This window comes from Coturnix japonica, chromosome 4, assembly GCF_054131305.1.
Source record: "Coturnix japonica strain WE chromosome 4, WE-NBRP24, whole genome shotgun sequence".
In the NCBI taxonomy this organism is placed as follows: domain Eukaryota; kingdom Metazoa; phylum Chordata; class Aves; order Galliformes; family Phasianidae; genus Coturnix; species Coturnix japonica.
Window position 1 is genome coordinate 53,090,353 of NC_140666.1, and position 20,859 is coordinate 53,111,211.

Genomic DNA, 20,859 nt, shown 5'->3' on the forward strand with positions numbered 1-20,859 from the left:
CTACCTGAGAACACAAACTAGCACTCAAAAACAGTCTAGTTCACCTACTCAGACTGCTCCACCATGTTAAACAGCTAAACATAAGCAGAGCCAACGAGCTTTGCAATGGGTTTTTGAAGTGTATGTTCCAAACCCCCAATGAAACTATTCTCTCCAGAGCAGGTTTGTTGTAGTGAATTGTGATGAAGGGATATTTGCAAACTAGGTTCCTCATTTTTGAGAGGAGCTTGCTGCAAGCAGCATCATATTTAGAACTAACAATATGAAAAGCAGACAGAGGAGCAGGTATCTTATTTTTACAAAACAGAAGCAACCAGTTGATGCTGGAAATGCTCTGTGTGCTCTGCCTTACTTAGAAGGCTACATAAGTTTTCACAAAGTAAAGACTTGCCTTGAAGCATTCCATTATTTAACTATAGTTATTCCAAGTATTTTTTAACTATAGTTTAATGCTTTCACAAGCAGTATATGCCATGTAACTATTTCAGGAAGAACTCTAGCCCCTGAGTATTACAGCAGCTTTGGTTCTGTTTGTTTGGGGTTTGGGTTTTTTTTGTTTGTTTGTTTTTTGTTGTTTTTTTTCTAAAGCCTGCTCTCACTCTGACAAAGTAATTTATTAAGCCCAGACAGTCATTTCTGACCTTTGCTCCCCATCTCACTGTGATGATACAGCTGAAAAAAATAAATGCATCTGCCAAGCCTTCCTTTGAGCTGGGGTGCTTCCTAGAGAGCAGGGGGTAAGAAACAAACATTGTCACTCTAAAGAGTGCCTGTTACCTTTCAGGAGTCATTTAGCACTAACATTTCCAGTCAAGGAACCCAAATCTGTTCTATGCAATTTATAGCCAGTTCACAGGTCGTGTTATAAAGGACCATTAGTCCGAAAGTGTTTATTGCTTACTTGATACATTACATAAGTTAAAACATTTAAGTTCATCTTACAGTGTAGGTAACCACGCTTCCTAGTATGCTTTTAAAGCTCTAAGCCACCAGCACGTCCCACAGCCCCACTCAAAGCAGCACAAACTCAAGTCCAGGGTCCAGCATTATCCAGACAGGCAGCAGCTCAGAATGCTGCTCATGCCTTCGAATCCTACTCAGCACATCTTCAGAAGATGGCCAGGGTTGATTTTTCAGTTGCCAAATGACTTCCTAAAGTGGGGGGGATGACCATGATCTACTGCTCACACAGTTTAATTAGGTTTGACATGGGACTTACAGAGCTGCGCAGTCATGAAGGAATCCTACTGAAGAGGGAGAAAGTTTAGGGCTCTGTGATTAATCTAAGCAGGTTTAGATAAGCAGCATCCAAAATGCAGTCAGTGGTATCCCCACCACTGATGAGCGATTTGATCTTCATGTTCAGTCACTAGGGTCCTATTACCACATTCTTCCCAACGTGTGACCTTCCCGTTCTCCACCAAGATAAATTTCCACTCTACTTTGGTGTCCACCGGCAAGGTAACAGACTGAGACCAGAAGCCATCCTTATCATACTTGAGAGGAACGTAACTGTGCCACTGGCCTAGACACTCATGGTCACCGGTAACACCGATCAGCTGAGCACCAGAGTGTGTGATGTAGTGCACGCGGAAAGTCACGTGGATATTCTGAAACATTGGGGGCACTGCTGCAACTCTCTTTGCTTTCAAGTCCCCATCAGAGCAGTCTCCTTGTTCCCATTCTTTGCTGTCCGAGTCTTCCATGCTGCCATTATGACCGGCTTCCCCCCAGTCCAGGTGCTCAGAAAGAACTTCCCAGTCTTCATGGTCCAAGTCATGGCTCTCAGCTGGCTGGCAGACCTGCCCCTCGCTTCTGTCCTTACAAACCTCACCAGAGGCTCCTGCCGAATTCATCACACACCATCCCTCACCTGCCTGTCCCACCTGTGGTCTCGAGTCTCCTCCCTGACCATCACGTGCGTCAATCAGACACTGCCCAGCATCAGTCCCGGAGGAGGTGACACGCTGCTTTGGCGGCAGTTGCTCCGTCTCTGGAGATTTACAGGAAACCGTACCGCTCACAATATGGTTAAGTTCACTCCCTGGTGTTGCCGTCAAATCCTCTCCTGGTTTCTGAGGGCTGGACAGAGCAGCAGCCTTCGCTTGCCGCAGCACTTCCTCACCGCTCACCAGAAGGTCCTCTAAGAAGAGAATTAAAACACGCAATTGAAGCAACACAGTTAACTCGAGCCCTCGCAGGTGGGCACGGGCAGCCCGCATTCCCCAGCCCGCTACCTGCAGCCTCCGCCTCTCCCCTCGCCTGCTGGACCGTCGGGGCCGCCTCGCCGCTCTCCTCTCCCCGTCCGTCGCTGCTGCCGTACCAGAACCAAGCGACCAGGGCGGCAAGAAGCCCCACCACCAGCGCCGGCCACAGTCCCGCTCCCAGCCATCCCCAGCCGCGGGCCTCAGCCGGCAGAGCGGCTGCAGGCAAGCGGGGGGAAGCCGGGGACTGCCACAGCACGGGCGAGCCGCGGTCACGGGCCATGACCAGACACTGGCAGTGGGGCTTCTACCTTTCTTGTCCCGGCCGCGGCTTTAAGCGAGCTCCGGGCCCGGGGGGAGCCGCCCCTGGGGCGGGCCGCTGCTTCCCTCAGCACCATTGGGCCGCCCCTGGAGCGGGCGGCTGCGAGAAGGGTAGTGAGCTAAAAGGTTTGCGTTGTGGACAGAATGCTTGATAATCTTTTGTTTTTGAAAGAAAGCGTTTGCGACTGGTGAACCTGGAGCTGTAGCAACCGCAGAAGGCTGTGCAGTCGAGCGGTGCTGGTGATGAAAAAAAAGCCAGGCTTCCTCTGGTGTCCCTGAAGAACTCAGTTAAACTTGCTGTTCATTTTGTAACCTGTGCAACGTGCCCTAATGCCTACAATTGGATTTCACAGCATTGTTCTGCTCTTCCATCATCCTCATTTCTAAGCTCAAGAAGCTTTTTTGGACTACCAGGGCTTCAAATTCTATTAATACAGAAAATAATTGACAATTATTAGATTTAACTTCATATTAATACCCAGTTCTGTTCCTCTTGGAGGAATGGTGTCAAATCTTAATGCCAAATGAAACAATCACACAAGTAAATCTAACATTAGCTAATCATAAAGTCTAGTAGATGCAGTTTCTCAGTCCAGCAGGTGCTGGGCTATTAGCACCAAAGATTTAACTCCAGAAGAGTTACAGAAGCACTTCCAGATGGTTTTACCACTGTTTGTTTGTTTGTTCGTTTAATGTCCTTTCTCTTTATGTGAACAGAGCTGTTGTTTTCTAAAGCCCACTGATGTGATTTGATAATCAGAAAAGAGAATGGCTAATGTCTGAATAACTATTTCCAGTGTGTAAACTTCTTAATCTCTCTGTGTCATTAAGAGCAGCGCTACCTCAGCTTAACAGGACAGTAAATGTCACTCAGATTTATAGAAGCACAAGTGTGCAATCTTCAGAGAGAAGTTTCCTGGCTTATATGCAAAATGGGGGCCTGTGTGAATAACAGAATACATCATTCAGTATTTTTCTTTTTTTTCTTTTTTTTTTTTTTTCTTCTCTTTTTTTGTTAAACACAGTAAGCCTTCCCTAGAGCCCCACTCTAACAAAGTGCTGAGCTTGTGCTTAAGTACAGACATCTTCTCTGATGTGTGGAATAAGTTCAGACATGTAAAACATGTAATGCTCAGATCTTCTGACCAGTAATACATAGAAAGGAAAGAGCTGAGAAGCTGGGACCTGCCTGGGCACTTCCTCAGCAGATCTGGTTTTGGGTGCAGTCTCCTTTACAACTGTTGATGTTTCAAGGGGCTGTTTACCTTCAGTTTAGCCTTGGTACTTAAAATAGGCACAGTAGATTGTATTTTCATAGTTTACTTATATATTCCTTTTTACCTAGCCCTCATAGCAGAGACACTTCCATGCTCTGTATTTATGTACAACTTAGCTGAGCTGGGATCCTCAGTTAGGGCACCTGTGTACTGCTGTTTGTTAGATAGTGAGTGTGCACTGCAATGTAAAATTCCTGAGCATCTCACTGAAACAGAGCAAACTGAAATCACTGTTCTCTCATTTCAATAGAACAGCATCCTTCTGCAAACTGTCAGCACAGATAAGAGGTAGTGTTTGGAGCTGCTAATCCCAGCATTTCTTAAATTAGCTGGTAAAGTGGCTTAGAAAGGAAGACATCAAACTAACACAGCTTATAAGTCACTAATACAGAAATCCTTAAGAAACAGTTAATTTTGAAGACACAGAAATGCAAGTGATGAAAAGCAGAGTGACAAAGTAAAAGCAGGCTGCTACTTAATAAGCAAGAGAAGGGCAAAATTATCCTCCAGTACTAAACATTTTCCATGTTCATACAAGTCTCCTCTATTTCCTGGTCTCCTTTTCACCCAGTATCTGCAGAAGGAACTAAACCAGGGAGCTCTCAGGGTATAATTGTTTAATGTCATGCATTTGAACAACCATAAAAAGAGTCACAAAGAACCAAGGTGCCACCAGAGATGAACTTCTTCTCCCAGGCAGGGAAGAACAATTTTGTAACCCAGATTCCCGGGGAAGACCCTAGAAGGCATCTGCTCTGAAAGAAACACAGATCACCACAGTCAGTAACTTGACCTGGGTTTTGGTACTTTACCTCTCTAGGAATTTCTGAAATGCTCACATCCTGTAGAATTTGGGACGTCTGCCTCCTAAGACAATTTCCAAGGCAGATTGATGTGTTCCAAAATGTATTTTGGATTTTTTTTTTAAAGCTTTTGTTGGAACCAAACAAAACAGCATTATAGTAAATGGGCAAGGAGGCAGTTTCTCAGATTTAGGTTGGGTGTTAGGGGGAAGTTCTTTACTAGGAGAGCGGTGAGGTACTGGAACAGGCTGCCCAGGGAGGTTGTGGATGCCCCGTCCTTGGAGGTGTTCAAGACCAGGTTGGACGGGGCCCTGGGCAACCTGATCTAGTAAAGGTGTATGTTTGGTGGCCCTGCCAGGCAGGGGGGTTGGAACTACATGATCCTTGAGGTCCCTTCCAACCCGGGTCATTCTGTGATTCTGTGATTCTCAAGGACATAACCATTTCTGTTTCTTACTCACAGTTTTAGTTTGTTCATGAAATCCTTTCTGATATGGCATTAATTTAGAAGCATGTGCTCTGTGAACACTGAAGCTTCATTGCACTTCATTGTTTACTGAGTCAGTGTGGCAGCAGTTGCTGAAACATTTTAAGAAGCTACATGTGACTCTGCAGAATTACCAGCCAGCTGAGTGGGGTATGAACAGGAGCCTCAAACTACCCACTGCTTCATATTTCAGAACCAGTGCAGTAGGCTGAATATTTATTATTACAATTCTATAGACAACTATACAGCCATACCTGTCATTAATGAGCCCTAGTCCCTATATGCTTACACAAATGACCTTTCTGGATTTTATATTGTAAGCTGTGCCCTCTAGTGTGGTGACAAGGAATCTCAGCTGTAGCTTCAGAGTGTGTGAGAAATGCCCTGCTGAAATCAGACCAGTGGCACGTCTATCCCACTTATTCTGGCTCTGATAGTGGCAGTGTGGGATGCTATTTAGGGAGTGCTTATGAGCCTGGCTACATTCCACTGTCTGATCTCCTGGTATATAGTTGCTGTTTTAAGGACAGTGGAGAGTACTGCTCTGTGCAGTGGTTCTTCCAATTTTATAGAAGAACAAAATGGAAACATGAACAAGAAGAGAAGCAATTAAAATTAAGGATCCCTGTTACACAGTTTGGCTGTATTACTGGGGCATCCGGAATGGAAACTCACAACTCAACATTAAGGTTTGACAGGCGAGCTTTCTGGAGCTTTTCAGGGAGCTTTTCCTGACCTTAATAGCAACAAGAGTAAAAACCTCATGGTAGTTTCATGAAGCTGTGTTCAGAAGGAAAAGAAGAACACGTTATAGCTGAGCTTAAAGTAGCAGATTTCTGGTAATGATTAGGAGTTCTCAGTGTTTGCATATTGCTGGGTCTTACCCTACAGCTTCCCATTGTCACAGAATTGAAAAGCAAGCCGTCTTAGTCAAGTGAAAAGAAAGAGACATGCCTCTTCTTATCATGGCACAAAAAAAGGAATAACATCATCTCTTAAATATCTTAGTAAGAGCTCACAGAGTTTAGTCTACAGTAGTTTTCAGTAGAAGTCAGATCAAAGTCTCAAGCCAAGACTCAAGACACCCTGGGAGTCAGCCTTTTTGCTGCCACAGGGATCTTCTTGGCAGTGGTTTAAATGTTTTTGCACTGGGTCCTTACCCAACAAAAAAGAAAAAAGAGAAGGTTTAAGAGAAGGATTAAGTATACTTTGGACATGCATCACGCTTCTGGACGAAACCATAAACCTGACTGTATTTCTGGCCCACCTCTTCCTCCTATCAATTGAGAATGTGGGCTTTGCACTCGACTGTTCTCTGTGCAGCATTTCACATATCCAGCAGGTGGCATGGGAGGAGAGAGTGTGTGACAGTGAAAGCTCTCTCCTCCAGTAGAGAGGCGGGTTCTCTCAGTTAGTTAGGGCCTTTATGGTGTTTTACATAGCTTCTGTCCCGAAGACATACAGGTAGTAAAGTATTTCCAGTTTATTTGAATCCCCCTTCTTCTTAATTAGAGTTTCTTAATCAAGTCCTCTGTTACTGCTTATCCATATTGCATAACTCATTTTGCTCCATCTTTGCACGCTGGTCACAGATGTGTAATTATTCCTGTAACTCTTCCTGTTTATTCTTAAAGAATAGTGAAGAATAGTGACCAAACTTGGGCAAAGACATCATCCTCCGAGGTCATCTTACCCAGGCTGAGAAGAACGGAGGGGTTACCTCATGTTCATCTTTGCTCTCATTATGGGATGCTTCCTTTTTTTTTTTTTTTAACTTCTCATGACTGGATGTTGCAGACATTCACAGTCCTCTACAAATCCCTGTATTCTCTAATGAACTTTAGCCTAGCCAGTTGTTCCTCATTCAGTATTTGCACAGCTGAGAAGTTCTTTCTGGGAGAAGTAATTTAGCCCTGTTTTTTTTTTTTTACTCCTTTTTTTCCCCCAGGTTTTGTCTGACATGTCAGGATCACTGTAAATCCAGATGAAGCCCTTCAGCCTCCTTGAAGTGTTTTCTAGTTGGGTGCCACTGCAACTTGCATAGACTCTTTGCAAATACACCTGTTTTCCATGAATTTGCAAGGAAACAGCTCATGACCATGTTCTACCATTTTTTCCCATAGTAGAATGCATTTCATCGTCACTTAGCTGATTCAAGGCAATTAGCAGATATGATTGCTATGCAGCCTATCCCACCCCTGTTGCATCCTGAGATGTTTCTCACTAGTGTTAATTATCTTACCTGTCTGACTGTGGTTGAGCTTTCCAGCAGCATGAGGCAGAGAAAGTACTGAAGTTTTGACTAATGTTAATTTCCTTCTGAACTGAAAAAAAAAAAAAAAAAAAAATCTCCTGTGGTGTTTTCTTCATCAGCAATGTTAATAACAAGTGACTCCTTGGTATCTAATATCACTTGCTAGTTGCATCTTGCTGTGCTTACTTTTCTTAGCTTTCCCCACATATTTATGCTGTTCTTCTCAATTTCCTTTAGTAATCTGTCTTAGCATTTCTTCTTGGATTTGAGGGAGAGCTTAACATTTGTCCAGGCCAGACTCTTCATGTATTTCCTATGCTCCCTCTAAATGTGTGTGCTGTGCCAGTAATATCAAGGAAGGATAGCTTTCCTGAAATCACTTTTCCTTTCAGACTTTTTCCCATGTGCTAATATTTGCCAGTTTCCTCAGTTTGTTAGTCACTCACTTTGAAAGTCAGGCTTTCTATTTTGGTGTTCTCCATTCTCCTTTTTCCCTGCTAGTACAATAGCATTTCATATGCCATTTTATTTTTGGTTCTCGATGCTTTTTACCTCCTCTTCTAGAGATTTTACCTACCTTTTAGAGACTTGGAGGAGGGAGGAGATATGAGACACTCTAAAACAGAGAAGACAAGACACTGAAGCAGTGAAAATCTCTTGGAGCCCAGTAAGAGGGGATCAAAGCTGAAGATTTATGAATTTTGCTCTATTTAGTCTTTCTCTGTACACAGTATTTTAATCTCTATGCTTGCTAGAGACATACTGAGAAATGCCAACAAAATACCTTTGCTCTTCAGTGGAATTTCTACATGCTGCAGAATGGCAGGGTCAGTATACAGCATGACAATAGGTGAAGCTATAATAAGACATAATTTTGTTCTGTTACATTATTTTTCCAGCGACAAGACATCCAAGCCCCTACAGCATGAAATATAGTTTAATGTATTGGGCTGAATTCAATGAAATGTTAAGCATGTCAAGCACATCCCAAGATTCACTGAAGCTGTGGTACCCAGTAGCTCATATAAATAGAATAATAATTAAAATGTTTTAGCAAATTCATGCTGATAGACCTGGGTGGCCATCTAAATTCCTGTAGACATCATGCTTTGACTTCTGTCTCAACTCTTTACCCTGTCGGGCCTACAGAAAAATGCAACATAAAAGACATCCAAATATTTATTTTCAAACAACTTTTAACAGAAATTTATCAAAGTTCAAAGTCTGAAGGGCACTGAGAGAATAAACACAGGTTTCAGTTTTGTGATAAAAAAGAATATATGCATCTGTATTTTAGGTTGTAGTATAATCTTGTATTCTTTTTCAGACAGGAAAAGTTGATTCTGAGAAAATACCAAAAATGTGGGGTTTATTGCTCCTGAAAAAGAGCAGCTCCTGTGTGGAGACTCAACAGGACACTGGTGTAGAGTGTGATATCATTTTACACTCTCTAACAGCCCATTACCTGTGTTGGCAAGCATTACAAGCAAACATCTTTTTCATCTGAGAGCATCCTAGGTGCATTCTCTTAGCCTAGATGTGATGTTAATTACTGTAAAGTGAAGCTGTGTATCATAACTGAAGGATGTTTTAGAGCCTTGTCACCGGTGTCCTCACCTGGCTCATAAAAACGTGTTATTTACAACATCTTAGGTATTCCCTTGGATTCTTAAGGTGCCAGGCAAAATCAAATCTGCCTTTCTGAAGAAAGACTTTGCTGAGCTTTGTCTGCAATTGATCTAAATGAAGTATCACATGAGCCAAGGACTTGCAGAGGAGATGAACAGAAACAAGTCGTAGGAGTCCTAAGTGAGCTTTATTTTTGCAAGTATTTTTCTCACCTCAGGTTGCCTATCTATTCTTTCACACTTCTTCATACATCACCGAGTGCAAGAATATCATTCTTAGGAAGTTAGGATACTCTTAATCTTCTGGAGATGATTTATGCCAAATCTCTATACATTTCTGAATATGATTGCTTGTGCTCTCTGTGAGAAGATAACAATTCCCTGAAAGCTGCAAGCACTTAGATCATGTTATAAATCATGTATTGAATTCTAAATGAAGCTGCCAGTTCCCTGACTCTGCCTTTCTTTCTGGGTAGCCTCATCTGATTGCCTTTCGGGAATCCTTTACAACTCATTTGCAAAAGGCTTCTCCCAAATATTCTATAAACTCTGGTGGTAAAGTGCTTATCTGCTCCACCCAAACACGCCATATTACAGATCTGGTACTACATGATTGCATCAAGCTATCTTTGTTACTGTTACTTATTTCTCTTACCTGAAATAAGAAGCTGGGAATATAAATAAGCAGCTGTAGGAATCTTTCACATGCCTTGAAATACTGCTGACATCAAATCTGCACGTCCTATTCTGAAACTGTTCTTGCAGTTTCCTCTTTCTTGAGTGTAATGATTGCAAGAGGATGTCAGTGGTCACTTAGTCATGTGCTGCTTTGGACTGATGGCAGGAGAAAGCATAGAATCCTTTCCCACCCAATTACATTAAAAGAAAATGTGAGATGTGACCAGCAATTGGTGTTTAACATGCTGTGCAGTGACTCCATCCTGAGACTGAGGTCATGTTGCCATGAGCAGCTGTGACCAGTTGTACTCACATAGACAATCTGGAGACCTGCCCACCCAAGCAGCTGACAAACTTTGTTTATTGTAAAGTCCTGCTGACTGTGTGTGCTCATCCCGCCATGGTGCCAAAGCTTTCAGCAGGACTAAGGCAAGGTGGAGCTGAGCTACTGACCTGCAGCCTGTCTCTGCTTCTCCTCTTATCCATTGCTGTCCACTTAAGAACTCTGTCATCTGGCACGTTTTCAGGGAAGCAAGTGTCTTTCATGCCTTTGGCTCTTGTTGCCCTGCCCCAAGACAGGAGCTGGAGGGCTGCCACACAAACAACCTCATTGTATAAGCTGGTAGACACAAGCTATTTTTATCAAGGCTGACAGATAAAACATTTGTTTGCTAATGGCTGCCATGGACTATCTGGGAGTAGGGGTAGGAGCAATGACACATTCTGGCCTGTTTCTGGGCCTGCCAAGTTTGCATTTATACACACTAGGGACACTGGAAATTGGGAAGAGACCCTAGTGAGAGCCATTTTTTGTCTTTCCTCATTTATGGCAGTAAGATCTGCCCACTTAAGGACTGGGACAGCACAATTTGTATATGCTAAAACTGAGGAGAGCTCAGCAGTACTGCTCTCACAGCCATTGCCTGTTAAAAGATACTTACATTTCAGAATTTTATTAGAGTCAGATGATTGCCTGAATAAACATTAATGTAACTCAGGTCTGCAAAATAATCTAACTGCAGCCTTCGGTACCAGTGTGTGTTTTAGAAACAAGAGATCAACTTTTGACATAAGACAGACGGATTCAAAGCAAACATTCATTGCAGGTCATTGTAGTTTCACACAAATGCACAGCCGTAGTAAACTCCAGATAGCAGAGATGGTAAAAATCCTTTGCTTGCTATGCAAGACTTTGGTCAAGAAGATAGAACATGGAGATAGAATGTGTCCAGCTTTTGATGCAACTACTTGATTTTTTAGCTGCAGAATTGGTTTGTGAATGCTTTTCAAGCCACTAAGAACTTGAGTGTAGGCTAACAAAATTAAACAGATTCCTAGAGCATTGCAGTGGGATTTTAAAAATCACAGAGTCACTTGTTCCCATAGAAATATATAAAAAGTTTATCTTTGACTTCAAAAGAAGAATAAAGCGGAACCATGAGCATGAATATTGCTACAACTTATTTCAAATCTGCTTCCCCAGTCTGCCCTATTGTATCCCAGTGTAAGCACCCTTCAGCTTTGTGAGGTCAAAGTGGCGTTCCTGTGGATCATGACTCACAGGTCAGGAAGACATGTGCCACTGGCTCGCTGATTTTAAGTGTGCACTCTGTAGGTTACAGTTCACTTAGAATTGAGTGTGGACTACTTGAACTGTACTCAGTCAGGTTGAATCCAAAATGAAGCATATACTCATAAGAAGTCTTTCTATCCCTTCCCTTCACACCAGCAAATACTGAAGAAAATAGATGCACCTCACAGCATTACACAAGAAACTGGCTTGTGATTTGTCTGTGATTTGCTCTGCGCTTTGGCATTCTCTGTGTACAAAGAGAGTGAAATCAAAGCATTTGTGTTAAGGGCCAGGGTTTTCATCTGCTCCAGAGGGATTTGAGCCCTGAATTTTGACTGAGGGTTGTAGACTTTAATGTGAACTTTTTAGGCAGAACATATTTCATACTATAGGGAAAAAAAAGTATGTGATCACTTTTTTTTTTTTTTTTAATTAGAGATTCTTTATTATTCCTGGCAAACTCAGGGAGGTTTCCACGTCTGGAGGGTAAAGCTTCTTCTCTCCAGTGTCTTGTAGGTGTGCTTTAGTAACTGAACCGTGTGGCTAATCTCAGCATGACAGCAAGGCATCCCAGAAAGTTGACAGTTTCTTACACCTGCTTCTGTAATAAGATCAGAGATACATTTGGACTCTGTTGGCTTCCTGTTTGTAACTGAAAATGAGGGAGGAGACTTTTTAAAGCAAGAGGGAACACAGTCCTTGGCTGTTATTGTGTTTCAGGTACTGGACAGGTGTTTACTGCAAGGAAGAATGGTAGCAACTATATCGTCTTTACCTTTGGAAAGATGTGGTCTTTCAAGTGAGAGCGCATTAACTGAGGGCAGTGGCTTTGATGATGATTAGTGTCCTTTGTGAACTCCTTCCTGGCTTCCACCTCTGGTTGGAGCTTGCACGTGGGCTTAGCAGATGTTTTCCGCACCTTTTGGTGGGACAGGTGGGATCTGCTCTGTAGAATGACGGGGGAAAGCCCCTTTCTGACTTGGATGATGATGTTATCAGATGGAGGAGGGAAGCCGCTTCTGAAATCATCCAGGCCACTTTTTAAGAACCTCCAGCGCTGGCTGTTGAGTGAATCAGAGAACCTATGTTTGTTGCTGTTTGCTGGCAAGAATCTTGATGACAGCTTTTCCATGTACCTGAAAGCAAAAACCTCTAGTTAGTGCCGGAAATACTGGTTTTGTAAGGAGGTACGATAAGACTTAGCTTGCTCCTGTCAAGAAAGTGCGCATAGATGGCAAACCACCTCTAGTCTATGCTGTGGTAGTTCGGGTCTGCTGTTTGCCCTGTGCAAAAGTGGGGTACACCAGCTGAATACCAACTGTGCAGGGACACTCAGGTGGTGGGTGCTCAGGCATGAGAGGAGCAGCGCTAGGTGCTGTCATTCAGAAGCCAGGGGAGATGCTAAGTTAAACATCAGAGGATGAGGAAAGTAATTTGCTTGTTTTCTATTTTCCCAGTAAAGTTTCACAGTAAAAAAACCTCTTGTCCAAACTTCACTAATTCCAGTTGGCACAGCTGGAGCTTCTGGAGGGAGTAGTGAACATGCCAGAAGGAGACACAAGCTAACGAAGAACCACTGGCTCCTCACCAGATGTCCCTGGCTCCTACTCACCATGGAACAGTGCTCATCCTAGCAGCTCCACACCACTCAGCTCTGGCTGCTGGGCATAGAATGTTAGAGCATGGAGGTTCTTTGTTGCTAGGAAATTGTATCCAGTGGCACCTCTTGGTCACTTAACTCATCCCCAGACTTGTCCTAACTTCTTTGCCCTGTCCTTGGGATACATGTCCCACATGCCCCTTTTCCTAGTCCCCATGCTTGCCAGGTCTGCCAGGAGTCCTGCCAGGTGACACAGCACCTTCACAGCTGTTGCAGATGAGGAAGCTGAACTGAGTTATGGCTTTCTGTGTTGGCAGAGCAGACTCTCTTTGCTCTGCAGCTATGAGCAGCATAGCATATTTAATCTGTGCTCTCAGTTCAGTTCTTCCCTGGATGCTACTGCACTTGTGCTTGTCCCTTGGCATAAGAAGGTCTTTCTAAGCAGCTTGAGTCAGCAGTACTCATCAGTAACAGAGACAACAGAAATCTGTGGGCTTGAGGAAGTTCTGACAGTCTCCCTGGGCTCTAGCTATAGTGGCTCCTCCCATTACCTGAGAAACCCTCTGGGGACAACACAGATGGAGTGTAGGACTTGATTCATGAGAGTGTAAGATCAAGCACCTGGAAAGCTTTGATGGTAGCGTACATGACAGTTGCAATCTGCATTGGAGAAACATGCAGTCTAGCAGCTATAACTTGATTTAAGGTAGTAAAGCGTTGACAGCAGGAGATTTACAGATGAGATTGGCTTGGCCCTGAAAGCCAGGTCCTCAGAAAACTTTTTACTCTGCTTAGGTTATCCCAACAGTATAAAAAGGCAGTCTTTTAAACTCCCAGTGCATGTCCTGCAGCTTCCTCTCCTTCATTTCCTAACAAGATCTGTTTCACAGCCAAGTCATACTATCATACGCAGCCACTAGCAGCATTCTCCAGCCCCACAAGCTGTTCCCTCCATACTCCATCCTCTAGCATGTTTTCTTGTCTGTGTTCAGCTTGACAGTGTGCCAGTTCAGCAGTGAGTGCTCTAGCATTACTCTGTGGCAGGAGTTAAAACCAGATGTGCAACTGAGCAAAGAGGACATGGTGTAGGCAGGTGGTTCTCATAGGGAGAAGAGGATGAGGGTTCATTACATTGATGGTCTGGAAGGGAGTGGAGTTGAGTAGAGAGATAAAACTGGACGTAGAGAATGGTAAAGAAAACATGATGTGGAACAGTGCTCTGTCCTCCCACACAGACAGCCCAGTTTGCCATCTCCCACTCACTTGGCATTACATGCAAAAGCAGCAAACCAAGCCAGAAGCAGCTAATGAATGGGTCTGAGAGTTGCACTTGCTAATTTTGGTATAATTCAGATTATGAGGAATATGGCTGTGTGTGTTTACTTTTAAAATCACTACATGACCTATATCCCAAATATGTGCAAATGAAAGTAAGCGTTAGTCTGGCTTACAGTTCATGAGATCTGTGTCATTTTAGCTGGACTGTCAAAAGTTAGAGTCAACAAGGATCACATTTCAGAAGAAAAAATGTTTTTGCTGCTGTTCTCATAACAGCTAATGTAAATTTCCTCAGAGGAAAAGCGCTATAGTTAAATCTCTTATCTTTTAAAAATGCATCGTCCTATGTCTAGCAGTCAGTGCTGAAAACATCCCCCAGCCTGGCCTTTCTGATAGATTCACTTCTTGTGTACCCACATCCAGCTAAACCAAGAGCAAAGTTACTGTTCACAAAAGGCAACTTTGTTCACAGACCTTTCCAAGGTCACTGTTAAACATAATAATTGCAGAGTAGTTCTGCCCTACACTGAACTGCTTTTCTGCCTGCAGTTAATTTTTAGTGTGTGGGAGTCATGAATTAAAGCTTCAGTACAGTGAAATCTGATTGCTCAGAAGGCTTTCAGAAATGTTTCAATTCTGAGCTGAAATCAGTATCTTATAATTGCATTATTGTTTTACTAATTATGTGTAGTACTAGAAACATACATAATACGTGTAAATTCATTGATGACAAGTATGCATATTAGCTGTGCATGAAAAGCAGAAGAGCAAAGACTCTGACAGCATTTTCTCTGTATGATACTGATGCACTTAGATGTTGTTCCTCATAGACTGGGAGTGTACTGCATATAAACCTTCTGCAAATCTTCCTGGCCCATGCTGTGAGGCATCCAGCCAGCAGATGCTCTTTGTAGTGAGCTGCCAGGAAACTTGAAATGCTAAGGACCTGTAAGTTACCTGTAATATGTTTTATGTTGTTAATGAGCTGGGATGAGTTAAAGAGCTAGGGGTTGAATTCCTGACAGTATGCAAAACAGGAGATATTCCACCATCACAAAAGCACTGTTTTTGAAAAGCAGATCTCAGTCCCTGTAATATTTACTTCGGAATTTCTTCTGTTGAATATCCCAGAGGAAAATAGAGGTAGGATACAGAAACACATCAGTGGAGATGGAAGTAAATAGAACACCACAGACACAAATGGAAGAGCACCACAGATACACATGCCAAAAACATCATCCAGAAGAAGACAACTGGAAAAGTCTACCAAAGATTTAGATTGGACAGAATCTAACAGAGTATTTATTGAGTTGAACACTTTTCTAGTTACATGTACATTTGCACTGTTGGGATGAAACAACACTCGGTTCTGGAAAGCCTGTTTTAACTCTGCCTCCAGCTCACAGCTCCTAAAAGAAGTAATGAAAGATTTGGATCCAGTTAAACCTGATGTGAACGAGCTTGTCAACAGTGATGGGTGATTACAGCACCTAATTCTGAAATAAGGACAAGCGTGATTCCTATCTTGGGTGGAAAAGGAACAGAAATCCATGAAGTGACATGGATGGAGACAAAATCAAGTTACGCTACTCCTCCTACCTGCTGTTTCCACCCTCTGTTGTGGCTAACATAAAGCATTCACTAAAGTGAATTAAACTAAAGTTTAATAGTTATTAAAGGACAAGAGTTGGAGTAAGGATTCTGGGATCTATTTTCATTTGGCTGATACCAAATATACCAGCCTATATGGTTCTTTACTTCCTCCTTTGACAAGTTCTTTCCTTCCTTTTATAGACCCCTAAGAGCCAAGTAACTGCTGTAGCACAGGGCTGAAGAAACCACAATGATTGCCTAAGTAGTGACTTTTTGGTCTTAAAGATTCTCTCAGTGCACTGGGCAGGAATCTTCCATGCGCAATTAATTTCCAAACAAGGTTTCTCGAATGATTTTAGCACATGGAAATCAACAGAAGAAACCCTGAACTGGCCTTTTGGGAGAATGAAACTTGCCTTTTTCATCATGAGAAAATCTCAGGGAGCATGGCAGCTTATGTGGGTGATGGAGGCAGAATAAGAGATGGCAACTTTTTATAGCAGACTCCACGATTACTTGCTTAGGTTTGTTCATCTGTGGTTGGGCTCCTCCAGATCCTGACAACTCACTGCTCCCTGATTAACCTCCACACCATACCCCTTGTAAGGGGTCTCTCAGGGTCAAGTTCGCTTGGATCAGGGCTGTACAACATTTTCGCCATGGCCAATTCCCTCAGGCGCTGAATACCTTTTTGGACGGTATTCCAACTATCAAATTTAGGCTTCAAAGCATCCTTATAGGGGTACCTTTCTCTCACGGCTTCTAACAGCCGCAACCAGAGAGTGGCAGCTCCATCCGAACATCTGCTAATCCCTCTGTCGATACCTGCATCTTGGGCAATGCTTCCTAGTTGGCGAGCTTCATTACCATCTAGAGACAAGCTGTTGGCCCCGTTGTCCCAGCAGCGAAGCAACCAAACAAGGATACCTTCATCTTGACGCCGTGTGAACTCCTTTCTTGAGCCTTGGATTTCAGTCAGCTTCAGAGGTCGACAATAGGTGATTTCCTCCTCATCATCAGTCTCTTCTTCATGCCTCTTGGTTTTTGCCTTTGCTTTTTTCGGTACTGCTCCATGCCCGGCACCTGGGTCTTCTGCTGCCCCCCCCTGTGCTTCTCCTTCTTTTCGTTCTAGACGCATGGACACCCGTTTCCATTTCTTGCCTTCCACAGGGGCAACTGATATTGCTACTGATGCCTCCTGTGACTGATCAGAATTAACTTGGGCTTGAATCTCAGATCGGAAACTCTCTCTCTCCAGAATAGTATGATACAAAGCACGGTATGCATAAGCCAAACCCCACATAAGGTTTACCTCCTTAGATCTCTGACCCAAATACTCACTTAATTTCTTAGGGTCCCTTAGGTGTTCAAGAGTGAAATCCCATGACACTGCGGGTCCCCATGCTTCTAAGACTTTTCCTAAACCTTTCCATATTCCCTGCCAGTCATCATTCTCTGGTTCTGGAGGAGACTTTCGCATAGAACGAATGCATAGGAACATATATGCATGCATTGATAGTGATAACATGAATGCAAGTATGAACCCTATCTCAGTTATTGAAAAGCGTGTGGAAATCTGAGAGTACAACCTAAATAAAAAGGGTTTTTTTAGCCTGTACAATGAATTAAACATGGTGGTGTTTGTAAAATTGCCTGTTCCATCTGGGATGCAAGTATTTGTAAAATTGCCTGTTCCATCTGGGATGCAAGTGTTTGTAAGATTCACAATTCCATCTGGGGTGTAGATGCCAAAATTCTGACCATACCACATCTCGTAAAAGTACCAGGCAGGTGTCTCCATCAGTATCCACCTTATTAGGCTATATACCTGCACAATTCCACAACACCAAATTATGGTGTTAATAGTTGACCAATACTTTAAGAAGATCATAATTGCTTTCAATCCCTTAAACAGAGAAACTGGGATGAAGAGTGGATTCATAGCTGGCAGGCTCTGTAAAAGTCAGAGCTAGCTAGCTTTGCTCTAAGGGAGAAAGAAATCCCTTTGTTTTCTACACAAAAGTTAGATAGCAATGCTGAGAATGTGCAGCAGCCCTTAATGTTGACAATTTGTCTGGTATTTCAAGGTCACGTTCTCCGTGAGCAGCTACGGAAAGATAGCACTCCCAACACTCCCGTAACGAAGCTCTTTAAGAGCAAAGAGAGAGTCGTTCTAAAAGCTAAAAAGCTCTATGCCTGCATTCTCCACCAAAAATCTGTCACGGGTTACTTAGATTTACCTATGCCCATGACAGGGGAAGCCACCCCACGGCCCCCCCCCCCGGGGCCCGGAAAGGAGGGGGAAAAGGGGAGTGGGATAAAACAGCGACAATCTAAGGAGGAAAAACTTATTTTACTAAATATGATATCGAAATACAAGATAACACAATATAATATAATTAAGGCTAACAAATCGAACGAAACAGAGAGAGAGAGAGTCTCCGAAAACCGAGAGGCCTACTGTGAACTCTAGGCGACACGGCTGGAACGCTTCCCACTCTCCGAGAAGTTCGAGAGAAGAAGGAGGGCACTCCAGCCTGGGAACGAGATTATATATAGAGTCCTGGTCCCGTGACTTATTGTTACTCCTGTTGTTCTCTGGAATATGTAGTCTTCTTCTGTGGACTGCACATTCAACAGAAGTATCCATACTTGACATGATGTTATGATGTGGAATACTGATAGCAAAATTACAAAATTACAAAACCATGACAAGACTGACATTTCCAAAGAGATCCTTTGGAATCTGGCAACATGCATCCATTTTGACATGCTTCAATTCTGCAGATCCCAGTGTTGTTTGTTCAGACTTGTTGTGTCTGCCATCAGGAGCGAGGAGCAGAACTTCACATAGAAGGACATCCGCTCTGGGTACCAATCTGCCTTTTATTTTTACCTAAGAGACTGCCAGAGAGGCCTCAGCACGTGAAGCGGCACATGGATTATTTTACAGAACAGGCCTGCTTATCATTTTCCCCATAATGATAGTGTAAGTGCCAGAGGCATACCAGAGCTGGGATCCTAGCTATAGTATGTGCTATACAATAATAGATAAAGAAAAATCTGCAGGTAAGAGAATGGTGGAGCACATGAGGAATAACAGAATGTGTAAGACGAAAAAGAATAAGGACATGAAGATGTTGTGGGATAAGCATGTTTAAAAACATTTACGAATGTAGGCCTTATCTGCCTTTTCTTCTTCTAATTTCCTTGGGATTTTGGCATGGGAAGATCCACCTCTGCTTGTCTCAGGGGTTTGTAATTATGATGCAGTGATGTGCCCTGAGCCAGCAGCACACCCACTACATTCCCATACTGCACTTCAGAGGCGGAGTCACCGTTCATGGGAGTGTTTTAAATATATCCTTGCTAGTAAGCAGCTTCTGATTTCTAAAGGTAAAATAGTTCATAAATACATACATATATATACATATACATATACATACATACATACATATATATATATATATATAATAATCCACACTGTATCTAGAAATGGGTATGAGCAAGCAGTGTCATGTTGTACATTCTGTGGGTAGGTTTCTACCAAACCAAAAACTGCAATGCTGAATTAAGCTAAAAGCAAAATCCTGCAGCAATCAGTGCTTAATCTATAAGGTCTGGGGTCCCCGGCCTTGCAAAAATCTTTCATCTGTCACAATGGCAAAGCAAATTTACATTGAAAAAAACAACATGCATCTTGTATATAATAACTCAGATGTAGTCTCTGCAATCTCCTAAATGTTCTCACCTTTCTTTTGACTCAGCACAGTTTCAGTGTTGGTAATAAAAACAGCACAGTCTTATTAATAAGAACATTTCATGGCTGAAACATGTAGAAATGGTACAAATGGCTTTGTTTAATTACAGAAGTGTTCTCCTGTGTATTTATCTTGGTGGGTTGTTTTTTTTTTTGTGAATCTCTGACTTAGAGCCAGTGGACCAGCTGAGTTACCCTGCAGTACGTGCATCAGGATACCCTCAAGACAAAACAGAAGTCACAGAGCAGTTGCACTACTTCAGGTGAGACAAGACCAAGGTCTCCTTTATTATGATTCGAGAAGCCATGGAAAATGTTTAATGCACTTTGGGAGGAGACACCCACTTGTAGAAGTTGTCATGACAACCAGTCCCCATCAAAGACAACATTTTATTGTGTAAGGGAAAGCTTATGGTTTTATGGGGGGATTCCTATGGAAGACTTTTCAAGGGGGAGAATTCTATTGCGATGGTTCTTCAAAAAAAAAAGGGGGGGGTGAGGGGGGGCTCAAATTACTTATTCTGCTTCATTTTTGGAGAGATGAGGATGAAACTGAGTGAAGTCACAACTTCTGAATGGGAATCCAAGTTAAAAGTCGCTGCCAGAACAGTCGGTTTTGTTTACTGGGTAAGAACCACAAGAGTTCTAGCTCTCCAGCAATTAGGAAAGTTGCCTTCATAATGTTTCAGAAGTGAAAAATACATTGTAACATTGTCCCCGACAATTTTAGCAGCTTACTTGGTTTACTTGCTCTCTCACAGGGAATACATCACTTGAATCCAGATGATTACGACCAGCTGCCCCATGACTGGGAAACGCTGGAGGAGTGGGAACCAGTTCCAGAGTGTGAGTGTCGCTAACAGCACGGCTGTGGCTATGGGCCAGGCAGAGGTCCTGAATCCCTGGGACCTACCTTCCTTTTGTGAAATACAGAGGCTGTGATGGAAGGCAGATGGCACAGGGTCAACTTCTGGGAAAGCCACCGCTGCGTGCTCCTCTGCCTCCTCCTGCAGTGCTCCAGGAAGTGATTCTGGGTGAGAAGCTGGAGCAGGAATGCCCACTGCCTTTTAAAGGAGAAGTGGATACATCACCTTATTTCTTACGTGCCTTCACTGCACTACTGGAAGCTGAACTGCATTTAATTATGGTAGAATCTGATCCCTACGAAGCGTAATTCACTCCATAAGTTGTTTCTGTTCCCTACAAGTTTTTCTCTAAATAACAGCTATTCTTCCACTTGTTTCACAGCAAACCGGGCAAGATGATTTCCGCACGAACCAACAAATAAGCCGCGCAACGCTCAATCGAAACAGGCAGGCTGCCTCCGCCCGCGGCGGAGCCGCCCCCGCCATTGAGACTCTCCCTTCCTCCCTCGGTGCCCGGCGGGTCGGGTGGCTCCGCTG

The 20,859-nt window shown here is 43.2% G+C and overlaps 2 protein-coding genes and 1 long non-coding RNA gene across 7 annotated transcripts; all 3 read right to left on the reverse strand.

Moving 5' to 3' along the window:
* Positions 1-860: 860 nt before the first annotated feature.
* STBD1 (starch binding domain 1) lies at positions 861-2,572 on the reverse strand. The gene is made up of 2 exons (XM_015861811.3): positions 2,238-2,572; positions 861-2,143 (listed from the first exon to the last, which is right to left on the reverse strand). Exons 1-2 carry the CDS (start codon positions 2,485-2,487, stop codon positions 1,320-1,322), a joined length of 1,074 nt encoding a protein of 357 aa, XP_015717297.2. The 5' UTR covers positions 2,488-2,572; the 3' UTR covers positions 861-1,319.
* A 1,832-nt stretch (positions 2,573-4,404) lies between these two features.
* Positions 4,405-9,762, reverse strand: LOC146761073 (uncharacterized). Of its 2 annotated transcripts, none has more exons than XR_014945877.1 (3): positions 9,630-9,762; positions 7,335-7,416; positions 4,405-4,552 (listed from the first exon to the last, which is right to left on the reverse strand). It is a non-coding gene; the product is annotated as an uncharacterized LOC146761073 (long non-coding RNA). The 2 variants fall into 2 exon arrangements; XR_014945876.1 differs by having other exon boundaries at positions 4,405-4,557.
* A 1,877-nt stretch (positions 9,763-11,639) lies between these two features.
* Positions 11,640-20,835, reverse strand: LOC107313357 (uncharacterized). 4 transcript variants are annotated; one of them, XR_014945868.1, is made up of 3 exons: positions 20,195-20,835; positions 12,001-12,361; positions 11,640-11,877 (listed from the first exon to the last, which is right to left on the reverse strand). XR_014945868.1 is itself a non-coding variant. In XM_085546851.1 (2 exons), exons 1-2 carry the CDS (start codon positions 17,636-17,638, stop codon positions 12,267-12,269), a joined length of 1,110 nt encoding a protein of 369 aa, XP_085402977.1. In that variant the 5' UTR covers positions 17,639-18,222; the 3' UTR covers positions 12,001-12,266. The 4 variants fall into 4 exon arrangements, 1 of the variants encoding a protein (XP_085402977.1); XR_014945866.1 differs by having other exon boundaries at positions 11,640-11,826; positions 20,370-20,827; XR_014945867.1 differs by lacking the exon at positions 20,195-20,835 and adding an exon at positions 12,838-12,918.
* Positions 20,836-20,859: the final 24 nt, after the last annotated feature.

Bases quoted from the DNA above. Each gene is read 5' to 3' on its own strand.
- STBD1 (XM_015861811.3), bottom strand. From the start codon at position 2,487: ATGGCCCGTGACCGCGGCTCGCCCGTGCTGTGGCAGTCCCCGGCTTCC. The intron at 2,144-2,237 runs GTAGCGGGCTGG...TTCTCTTCTTAG, and splicing joins GGGAGAGGCGGAGGCTGCAG to AGGACCTTCTGGTGAGCGGT.
- LOC107313357 (XM_085546851.1), bottom strand. From the start codon at position 17,638: ATGAATCCACTCTTCATCCCAGTTTCTCTGTTTAAGGGATTGAAAGCA. The intron at 12,362-16,623 runs GTATCCTTGTTT...TTTTGCTTTCAG, and splicing joins CACACGGCGTCAAGATGAAG to GTACATGGAAAAGCTGTCAT.